Source organism: Ovis aries, chromosome 23 (assembly GCF_016772045.2).
Source record: "Ovis aries strain OAR_USU_Benz2616 breed Rambouillet chromosome 23, ARS-UI_Ramb_v3.0, whole genome shotgun sequence".
NCBI classification, from domain to species: Eukaryota; Metazoa; Chordata; class Mammalia; order Artiodactyla; family Bovidae; genus Ovis; species Ovis aries.
In genome coordinates this window covers 7,792,562-7,804,716 of record NC_056076.1, presented here as the reverse complement: position 1 = coordinate 7,804,716, position 12,155 = coordinate 7,792,562, and the positions used below count along the sequence as shown (strand labels likewise).

The following is a 12,155-nucleotide window of genomic DNA, read 5'->3' as shown; positions in this document are numbered from 1 at the left end:
AACCTCATACTCTTTTGGATACAAAAATAGTTAGAACTCTTTGCTTCCAATTCTGTTTTGGTGCTGACCCATGCTAGGATATGAGACAGGTATGCCACTAATCCTTAACCATCTCGCCCACCTAGGTCTTATATTAGGTTCAAATTCATCCATGTTTGTGGAAGCATTTAATACTACAAGATTCAGTGAGGTGTGAGATACTCTCATGTTTTCAGCAAAGGAAAAACACAGATACCGAGAAGTTGCAGAGTAACGGCAGTAAAGAGTGATCTAATCAATATCTTTAGGCAATTGTAGCTTTCTAAAGGGGACTCCGGAAGTTGGTGATGGACAAGGAGGCCTGGCGTGCTGCGATTCATGGGGTCGCAAAGAGTCGGACACGACTGAGCGACTGAACTGAACTGAAAGGGGAAAGTTATTTTCAATATCCTATCCCTACGTTTTTAAAGTAAGGATGGCCCTTACTTTACAAACTTCGGATGTTTGTAGGAAAAAAAATGGTCACGTTCTTTCGTTGATCTGTGATCCACTGCAGTTCAGAATGGCTCAAAGATCAGACCTTCCGTTTGCACAAACCAACGTTACATTCAGGAAGACATTCGCACATTTAGTTTGACATTTTCCAGCTTTTCACTTACGTATTTTTACTTTATATTTAATTAAATATTATATACTTCATAATTTTTATATTTAATATTTAAATTAAGTGCGTTCTCTCCTCAAACTAAATCAATCTTAAGTATACTGGATAGTAAACAAATCTTCTCAGTCTATTCTTTATAAATAAGATAAATTACATACTGCTAAGTCACTTCAGTCGTGTCCGACTCTGTGCCACCCCATAGACGGCAGCCCACCAGGCTCCCCTGTCTCTGGGATTCTCCAGGCAAGAACACTGGAGTGGGTTGCCATTTCCTTCTCCAATGCATGAAAGTGAAAAGTGAAAGGGAAGTCGCTCAGTTGTATAGTCGTATCCAACTCTTAGCGACCCCATGGACTGCAGCCTACCAGGCTCCTTCGTTCATAGGATTTTCCAGACAGGAGTACTGGAGTGGGGTGCCATTGCCTTCTCCGTAAATTACATAGGGATAACTTAAAATATCTTTAAGATACAATAGATACATAATGTTATAATGTCAAATCATGGGCAACAGTCATGGAGGCTGTTTTATTTCACTTCTTGAATACAGCTTTCTAGCTTTCTTAAAGTGGATTTTTAAGGCTCACCACTTGCCTGGGTAGTTGGTTCAGGAAGCAGTCCTCTCCATCCTTCCCAGGCAGCCTCGCCTGACTCTGATGGCCTGTGCTTCTTTTCAGAGCTGGAGGCTGAGGAGTGGTGCAAACACCTCTGCATGGAGTGTCTGGGGACCCGGCTCAATGACATCAGCCTCGGGGAGCCCGATCTCCTGGCGGCAGGCGTGCAGAGGGAGCAGAACGGTAAGTGTGCAGCTCCGTCCTTCCCTTTAAAGTGCACGGGGAGTTGTTGAACTTTGAAACTGAAAGGATCTCAGAAATGTTTGGGACCAATCTTTAAAAAAAAAAATAGTTTTAATTGGAGGATAATCGCTTTACAATATTCTGTTGGTTTCTGCCGTGCAACAACGTGAATCAGCCACTTGTATACATATGCCCCCTCTCTCTTGAGCCTCCCCCCCAGCCCCCACCCCATCCCACCCCTTCAGGTTGTCACAAACCACCAGGATGAGCTGTGGGACAAGCACCCGTATTATACAGCAACTTCCCATTAGCTCTCTTTTACATATGGTGATGAATATGTTTCAATGCTAGTCTCTCAATTTGCTCCAACCCCTCCATCCCTCACTGTGTCCAAAGTCTGTTCTCTATGTCTATGTCTCTGTTCCTTCCCTGCAAATATGTTCATCATTACTATCTTTCTAGATTGCATATGTATCCGTTACTATACTATTGTTCTCTTTCTGACTTACTTCATTCTGTATAACAGGCTCTCGGTTCATCCACCTCACCAGAACTGACTCAAATGCATTCCTTTTTATTGCTAAATAATATTCCATTGTATATATGTCCTATAGCTTCTTTATCCATTTATGTGTGTTGGACATTGAGGTCGCTGCTATATCCTAGCTGTGTAAATAATGCTGCTATGAACACTGGGGTACATCAGACCAATCCTTTAAAGGAAAGTATACTGATCAACCTCAGCTTTTAAGGATCTGTCTCAAGACTGCATACCACCTAGAAAAATGCTAAGGTACAGCCCAGGTCCCCTACATTCTTGCTCTGTGACATTGCCATTTATTTCAATAAATAATCAATACATTAACTCACTGTACATAAGGTTTTGAATGGACAGTAGTAGTCCTACATTTCTTCTTGAAGCATTGTCATAGATTTGGAGTCTAAATAAACAATATTGGCTTATGTTGATTTTCAGTAGATTTTAGGGAATATGGAGAATAGTATATCTTTGCTCAGGCTGCCATAGCAAAATACCACAGCCTGGGTGGCTCAGACAACAGGACTGAATTCCTCACAGCTTTGAAGGCCAAGCTCTTGCTGTGGACCCATGTGGTAGAGGGAGAGAAGAACAAGCTGTCTCCTATCCTTCCTTGGAAGGGTGCTCATTCATTATGAGGACCCCATCCTTATGATTCCTCTAAACTTAATTACTCCCAAAGTCTCCATCTCCTATCCTATCACCTTGGCAGTTAGGGCTTAAACCTATGAATTTAGGGAGACACAGTTCAGTCCACAGCAACAGTTCACTTCATTTCAGTTGCTGAGTCGTATCCGACTCTTTGCAACCCCATGGACTGTAGCACACCAGGCCTCCCTGTCCATCACCAGCTCCTGGAGTTTACTCACTCATGTCCATCAAGTCAGTGATGCCATCCAACCATGTCATCCTCTATCATCCCCTTCTCCTCCCGCCTTCAATCTTTCTAGCATCAGGGTCTTTTCCAATGAGTCAGTTCTTCACATCAGGTGGCCAGAGTATTGGAGTTTCAGCTTCAGCATCAGTCCTGCCAATGAATATTCAGGACTGGTTTCCTTTAGGATGGACTGGTTGGATCTCCTTGCAGTCCCAGGATCTTCTCCAACACCACAGTTCAAAAACATCAATTCTTTGGTACTCAGCTTTCTTTATAGTCCCAGTCTCACATCCATACATGACCACTGGAAAAACCGTAGCTTTGACTAGACCGACCTTTGTTGGCAAAGTAATGTCTCTGCTTTGTAATAAGCTCTCTAGGTTGGTCATAACTTTTCTTTCAAGGAGCAAGCATCTTTTGATTTCATGGCTGCAGTCACCATCTGCAGTGATTTTGGAGCCCCAAAAAATAAAGTCTCTTACTGTTTCGTTTCCCCATCTATTTGATGAAGTAATGGGACTAGATGCCATGATCTTAGTTTTCTGAATGTTGAGTTTTAAGGAACTTTTTCACTCTCTTTTTTCTCTTTCATCAAGAGGCCCTTTAGTTCTTTGTGTTGTCAGAAGGGTGATGTCATCTGCATATATGAGGTTATTGATATTTTTCCCAGCAATCTTGATTCCAGATTGTGCTTCATCCAGTCTAGCATTTCTCATGATGTATTCTGCTTATAAGTTAAATAAGTAGGATGGCAATATACAGCAGTGACCTACTCCTTTCCCAGTGGAACTAGTCTGTTGTTCCATGTCCGGTTCTAACTGTTGCTTCCTGACCTGCATACCGATTTCTCAGGGGGCAGGTCAGGTGGTCTGGTATTCCCATCTCTTTCAGAATTTTCTGTTTGTTGTGATCCACACAATCAAAGGCTCTGGCATTGTCAATAAAGCAGAAATAGATGATTTGCTGGAATTCTCTTGCTTTTTCAGTGATCCAACGGATACTAGAAATTTAATCTCTGGTTCCTCTGCCTTTTCTAAATCCAGCTTGAACGTCTGGAAGTTCACAGTTCATGTACTGTTGAAGCCTGGCTTGGAGATTTTTGAGCATTACTTTGCTAATGTGTGAAATGAGTGAAGTTGTGCAGTAGTTTGAGCATTCTTTGGCATTGCCTTACTTTGGGATTGAAATGAAAACTGACCTTTTCCAGTCCTGTGGCCACTGCTGAGTTTTCCAAATTTGCTTGCATATTGAGTGCAGCACTTTCACAGCATCATCTTTCAGGACTTGAAATAGCTCCACTGGAGTTCCATCACCTCCACTAGCTTTGTTTGTAGTGATGCTTCCTAAGGCCCACTTGACTTTGCATTCCAGGATGTCTGGCTCTAGAAGAGTGATCACACACACCATTGTGATTATCTGGGTCATGAAAATCTTTTTTGTATAGTTCTTCCGTGTATTCTTGCCACCTCTTCTTTTTTTTTTTTTTTTTTTATTTTTTAAAATTTTAAAATCTTTAATTCTTACATGCATTCCCAAACATGAACCCCCCTCCCACCTCCCTCCCCATAACATCTTCCTGGGTCATCCCCATGCACCAGCCCCAAGCATGCTGCATCCTGCGTCAGACATAGACTGGCGATTCAATTCTTACATGATAGTATACATGTTAGAATGTCATTCTCCCAAATCATCCCACCCTCTCCCTCTCCCTCTGAGTCCAAAAGTCCGTTATACACATCTGTGTCTCTTTCCCTGTCTTGCATACAGGGTCGTCATTGCCATCTTCCTAAATTCCATATATATGTGTTAGTATACTGTATTGGTGTTTTTATTTCTGGCTTACTTCACTCTGTATAATCAGCTCCAGTTTCGTCCATCTCATCAGAACTGATTCAAATGAATTCTTTTTAACGGCTGAGTAATACTCCATTGTGTATATGTACCACAGCTTTCTTATCCATTCATCTGCTGATGGACATCTAGGTTGTTTCCATGTCCTGGCTATTATAAACAGTGCTGCGATGAACATTGGGGTACATGTGTCTCTTTCAATTCTGGTTTCCTCGGTGTGTATGCCCAGAAGTGGGATTGCTGGGTCATAAGGTAGTTCTATTTGCAATTTTTTAAGGAATCTCCACACTGTTCTCCATAGTGGCTGTACTAGTTTGCATTCCCACCAACAGTGTAGGAGGGTTCCCTTTTCTCCACACCCTCTCCAGCATTTATTGCTTGCAGATTTTTGGATCGCAGCCATTCTGACTGGTGTGAAGTGGTACCTCATTGTGGTTTTGATTTGCATTTCTCTAATAATGAGTGATGTTGAGCATCTTTTCATGTGTTTGTTAGCCATCCGTATGTCTTCTTTGGAGAAATGTCTATTTAGTTCTTTGGCCCATTTTTTTGATTGGGTCGTTTATTTTTCTGGAGTTGAGCTGCATAAGTTGCTTGTATATTTTTGAGATTAGTTGTTTGTCAGTTGCTTCATTTGCTATTATTTTCTCCCATTCCGAAGGCTGCTGGAAATAAAAGCAAAAATAAACAAATGGGATCTAATTAAAATTAAAAGCTTCTGCACAACAAAGGAAAATATAAGCAAGGTGAAAAGACAGCCACCTCTTCTTAATATCTTCTGCTTCTGTTAGGTCCATACCATTTCTGTCCTTTATCATGCCCATCTTTGCATGAGAAGTTCCCTTGGTATCTCTAATTTTCTTGAAGAGATCTCTAGTCTTTCCCATTCTATTGTTTTCCTCTATTTCTTGGCACTGATCACTAAGGAAGGCTTTATCTCTCCTTGCTATTGTTTGGAACTCTGCATTTAAATGGCTATATCTTTCCTTTTCTTCTTTGCCTTTTGCTTCTCTTCTTTTCTCAGCTAATTGTGAGGCCTCCTCAGACAACCATTTTGCCTTTTTGCATTTCTTTTTCTTGAGGATAGTCTTGATCACTGCCTCCTGTACAGTGTCAGGAACCTCCATCCATAGTTCTTCAGGCACTCTGTAATATTTAATCCCTTGAATCTATTTGTCACTTCCACTGTATAGTTGTAAGGGATTTAATTTAGGTCGTACTGAAATGATCAGGTGGTTTTTCCTACTTTCTTCAATTTAAGTCTGATTTGGGCAATAAGGAGTTCATGATCTGAGCCACAGTCAGCTCCCAGTCTTGTTTGTGCTGACTCTATGTAGCTTCTCCATCTTTGGCTGCAAAGAATATAATCAATCTGATTTTGGTATTGACCATCTGGTGATGTCCATGTGTAGAATCTTCTCTTGTGTTGTTGGAAGAGGGTGTTTGCTACGACCAGTGCGTTCTCTTGGCAAAACTCTGTTAGCTTTTACCCTGCTTCATTCTGTACTCCAAGGCCAAATTTGCCTGTTACTTCAGGTATTTCTTGACTTCCTACTTTTGCATCCCAGTCCCCTATATAAAAAGGACATCTTTTGGGGGTGTTAGTTCTAGAAGGTCTTGTAGGTCTTCATAGAACCATTCAACTTCAGCTTCTTCAGCATTGCTGGTTGCAGCATAGACTTGGATTACCATGTAGATATCGAATAGTTTGCCTGGAAACAGAGATCATTTTGTTGTTTTTGAGCTTGCATCCAGTACTGCATTTTGGACTCTTTTGTTGACTGTGATGGCTACTCCATTTCTTTTAAGGGATTCTTGCCCACAGTAGTAGATATAATAGTCATCTGAGTTAAATTCAGCCATTTCAGTCCATTTTAGTTCATTGATTCCTAAAATGTTGATGTTTGCTCTTGCCATCTCCTATTTGACCACTTCTAATTTCATACTACACCTCCATACTACACCTGAAAGTGAAAATGAAAGACCCTCGGTCATGTCTGACTCTTTGTGACCCTGTGGACTATACAGTCCATGGAATTCTTAGGCTAGAATACTGCAGTGGGTAGCCTTTCCCTTCTCCAGGGGAACTTCCCAACCCAGGGATTGAACCCAGGTCTCCAGCCTTGCAGGCAGATTCTTTACCAGCTGAGCCACAAGGGAAGTCTGTACTACACCTGAGGAAGTAGAATGCTTGAAAACTCAGAGTGTAGATAACAGAATTGAGGTTTATGTGACATATTACTGTACTATTCTCTAGTTTAACTTTTCTGATGTCTCTTAAGAATTTATGCTGCATCTTCTTGTCTAAAGCCTCTGAATAATGCAATCAGAGTAGTGTAACGAGCTTTTTCCCCTCCACTTTTAAAATGAACTGTCATCACTGGAATATCTAGTGGTATGAAAATAGTAACTTTCCAATGTTATTAATTTCTAATGACTAGTGTTTTTCAAAATAATGAGGGATATTGGTGAAGCTTGACACTAGTTGTTAAAAGAAATTCTGGAATAATCTGTGGTTATACACTAGACAGCACAGGTAAAAATATATCAGGATAACACTGATGGTGACTTCATTATATATAATAATGTTCTGATAACCATCATATCTTATAGACCATTAAAAATCATTGCTTTTTGTTTTTGCTGAACTGAAAAAAAATGTTTTTCCCCTCCTAACTAATCATGAACATATACAGGCGCAAATTTTGCCCATGTTGCTAGTTTCAGAAAGTCATGAAGGCATTCCTGTGACTTTTTTTCTAGCTTACTTTTGATATTTCAGTTTCTTTCCCACACTTCCTTGGATTTCGTCTCTCTGACTTATTTTCTGAGAACTGTGCTAAGTACAGAGCATCCATAATCATATTGCTTAAAATATGCTGCTCATTCTGTTTGAGAGAAGAAGGAAAAAACTCTTTACCAATAAACATTCGTCAAGTACTACGTACAGAAAATATGAAGAAAGTGAATAAATTAGGCCTGTGGGTGGAGTCATTGCTGTGTGCAACTTGTTTAGTGTGAGTTATATGCTTTTACCTTAAAAATCTGGGGTTGTATATGGTTCCTATAATGTACTCTTTTGATTATTATAATTTTTATTGCTGATTTGATAATAATGTCAAAGTAATTTACCTACTATATAAAGGTAAAATTTTAATATAAATTTTTTAGGATAGGACAAACACAGAATTAAATAGCAAGAGCTGTGTAAGAAGCAAAAGCAGATTTAGCCTAGTAAGTAAACTCCTTAGGATGCAACTTGAATGTGGGCTACACTCCTTAAATAGATCAAGTTCCTTAGTCACTTCTAATTTCAGGTGGCTACTGTGTGAAAATAAACTGATTTATGGTGTTATCATGATGGTTACAGGAGATAATATAAAATAAAGACTAACTCATGCTTAGATTTTAAAAAAAAAAAGCACAAGTCTGCTTATTTAAGCCCAAGTAAAAATAAAGAAATCAAAAATTAATTCCTGCATATAGTTTAGAGAAGACCTAAAGTTATAATATCATCCAGTGATATTATAATGATATTTTTAAATAATGATATTTTTAAATAATCCTAAATTCATACAAAGGGTTATATGTGCTTTTAGTATATAGTAATAGTTAGAGAAGGTAGTGTTTGATCCATTTAAATGACTTCCTGAAAGTACATGGTACCCTAAAGGAAACTGGCAGACATCACACACACTCACACACACACACACACACACTCATACACACACACACACACACACATACATACTCACACACACACTCACATACTCACACACACATTGAGACTCTTCCATATTAAGCTTTCAAAGGAAAATCCTAGCTGGGAGGATTTCTTTTCCCCAGGAAACACCTTCCACGTGGGAGAATTTCTCCCTGACTCCCAAGGCCATGGACCTAGCCATTCCTTCCACCTCTTCCAGTCTTCATACACTTTCTTTAAAATGCTTCGTCAAGTCCAGATAACAGCATTTTTCCTCCATTTCTTTTGGCCCATTGAACTCTAGCTACAACTTTGTAAGATAGTGATTTATACCATAGGACAATGCGGAAGGCATAAATCTCAACAGAATGTCAAAATTGCAGCCTCAACTATTGGTAGCTTAAAAATCCCAGTGAATATGTGTATACATGCTGCCAACACACACACACACACACACACACACACACACACACACAGATTGGCACAGGTTGTTACTGGCATTCCCCAGTTTTGTCGCTTCCTAATCAATGGACCTCTTCCATAAATATGATAATCCCATTTCAAGATCTGCCCTGAAATAACTAGAAGTAATCCGTAAAAATCTCATGCTGAAGACTAAGAGTGCTTGTTAATCAATGTGTATCCTCTCCCTTGAGCCCTAGAATTGCTTTAGGGACACATCTGTTTGTTAGACAGGACACCTGTTCATTTCACTACATGCAGGGAAAGTATTTGTTGGTTTAGCTAATGCAAGTATTTTTTAAAACAATGTTATCTTGTAAAACTGTCCTTCCACAGTTTTTAATCATAATATCTCTTCATGTAAACAAAACCTTAACTTCCTGATACATGCTTGAAGTCATTAATACATTCAGATTACAATCATTCCTTTATGAAAGATTTGTTATTACAGATTCAGGGGTTTCTCCTTAAGGCATTTCAGAATTAAATTCTACCATTTCTTTTCATCAGAAACATTATTTTAATATGTTATCAATGATGGGCTTGGATTCTATTTGAAATTACTCCTAAGCAATGAGACGCACATGTGTGCAGAATTGATGTCATAAATTATTGTATCATTTGTGACTCATGGTGGTTTTGTGGAGTCCATCACCAAGAGAAGGCCCACTGCTCAGTCCCGACCACAGCATATTTCTCGACATTCAAAATTGCTACTTGTCCTTGAAGGTTTTCTTGACTCTTCAAACAGCTTGGTCTTATTTACTCTGAGACTAGCTAACAACGAACATTTGTGTGACTTGTTTATTTTTTCTTTAATTGGAGGAAAATTGCTTTATAGTGTTGTCATGGTTGCTGTGGTACAACAGCACAATTCAGCCGTAATTGCACATATATCATCGCTGCTGAGCCACCTCCCTCCCCACTCCACCCCTCCAGACCGTCACAGGGCGCCTATCTGGGCTTCCTGTGTTACACAGCAACTTCTCACCAGCTGTCTGTTTTACGCATTGTGGTGTATATATGTCCATGCTTCTTTCTCCATGTTCGGTTCTTTCCTTCCCCTACTGTATCCACAAAGCCATTCTTTGCATCTCCATCCCTTCTCTGCAAATGGGTTCATTAATACCATTTTTCTAGGTGCCATATATATGCATTGTTAATATACTGGGCATGGTTTTATTCAGTTGCCAAGTCGTGTCTGACCCTTCGCAACTCCATGGACTGCAGCTCGCCAGGCTCCCCTGTCCCTCATCATCCCGGAGTTTGCCCAGTTCATATACCCTGCAGGGGCTTCCCTTGTAGCTCAGTTGGTAAAGAATCTGCCTGCAGTGCAGGAGGGAGAAGGCAATGGCACCCCACTCCAGTACTCTTGCCTGGAAAATCCCATGGACGGTGGAGACTCGTAGGCTGCCGTCCGTGGGATCACTAAGAGTCGGACATGACTGAGCAACTTCAGTTTCACTTTTCACTTTCATGCATTGGAGAAGGAAATGGCAACCCACTCCAGTGTTCTTGCCTGGAGAATCCCAGGGACGGGGGAGCCTGGTGGGCTGCCGTATATGGAGTCGCACAGAGTTGGACACGACTGAAACGACTTAGCAGCAGCAGCAATGCAGGAGACCTGGGTTCAATCCCTGGGTCAGGAAGTTCCTCTGGAGAAGGAAATGGCAATGCACTCCAGTAGTCTTGCCTGGAGAATCCCACAGACAGAGGAGCCTGATGGGTTCTTGTGTCCATGGGGTCGCAAGAGTCGGACGCAACTTAGTGACTAAACCACCACTGTATACCCTGCAAATAATTTTTAAAGGTATAACGTGTGTTGCTAAGATAAGTGATTATTGATTAAATTCTTTGCATTAATCATCTTTGGCTAGTGCTGTCAGCTGTTTTCCTATTGATTCAGAATCTGCATGGTATACGGAAAGTAAGGGAGGCTAGCATGCCACACCCACCTACCCACACACAGATACACACGCATACTTATTCTTAGACTTCAGATAACACAAAAGAGTGCATATTAAGTGGACAATCTCAACTTTTAACTTCTTACAGCTTTCAGACTCTTCACATCTTTCAGCTGTATTTAAGATAGCCTGTGCTGACCTCATGGCTGACCTTGTGACTTCCCTTGTGGCTCAGCTGGTAAAGAATCCACCTGCCAAGCTTGGGTGGGAGGGGGGTTCGGGATTGGGAACACGTATACACCCGTGGCGGATTCATGTTGATGTATGGCAAAACCAACACAGTATTGTAAAGCAAAATAAGTAAAAGAAAAAAAAAAAAAAAAAGAATCCGCCTACAATGCAGGAGGCCTGGGTTCGATCCCTGGGTTAGGAAGACCCCCTGGGGAAGGAAAAGGCTACCCACTGCAGTATTCTGGCCTGGAGAATTCCATAGACTGTATAGTCCATGGGGTCGCGAAGAGTTGGACACGACTGACCGATTTCATGCTGACCTTAGAAAACATTTTGATTCAGTGTTACAGTCATATTTATTTAGAAAGGAGTCTCACAATACATAGTAGCAATCCTAGGAAACAAATGTTACGTATTAATCACTAGTAGCAGAGGTAAGCATCACAACCAAGAAGCCAGCCACTTGTAGGAAGTTCCTGCTGTTACAGCTGCAAGTGGATTCAAGGATCTGTTTTGCTATTCATGCAAGAGATCACCCTCCAGAACAAAATGGAGAAGTGACCTCAGACTTTGTCATTGGGTTAATTCAGAGTCAGATTTGAGGGTTTGGTTTTTTCCCAGGACCAAGAGTCCCTGCTTAGAAATGGGCTAGAATTCTCATGAATTCCTTCTTTTAGCCAAAGAATATGCATATAACCTTTCTCCGGGAGCAAAACAGTACTCCAGCGTTGTTTGCAAATTATTTACTTTGGTTACCCCAGTAACCGTGCTCCCTACATTCCACTCAGACACCCCTGTATGCCATTCACTCATTCATTATTCATTCATCAGAGAATTCTGAGGCTGTGCTGTGTGAGAACTAAGCTGAGGAAATGTGGTTTAGTCACTAAGTTGTGTCCCTCTCTCATGACCCCATGGACCGTAGCCCACCAGGCTCCGCTGTCCATGGGATTCTCCAGGCAAGAATACTGGAGTGTGTTGCCGTTCCCTTCATACAAAGTAGGGCCATTACTTTTAAGAAGCTTACAGAGTAGTAAGCAAGACAAACTCACACCCACAAGGTGTATCAATCATTGTTTATTTTTCTGTATTTCTTAAATCTTTTAAAAATTAGTTAATTTATTGTTTTTTAGTTTTTTATTTTTTAAA

General features: G+C 40.6%; 1 protein-coding gene across 1 annotated transcript in view; it reads left to right on the top strand.

The window, feature by feature from the left end:
• The window catches only part of DOK6 (docking protein 6), a 412,619-nt gene that overhangs the window by 233,256 nt on the left and 167,208 nt on the right, over positions 1-12,155 (top strand). Inside the window, exon 4 of the mRNA XM_027961047.3 lies at positions 1,318-1,437. Within this exon, the coding sequence (XP_027816848.1) occupies positions 1,318-1,437 (120 nt within the window). The remainder of the gene's footprint in view (positions 1-1,317; positions 1,438-12,155) is intronic.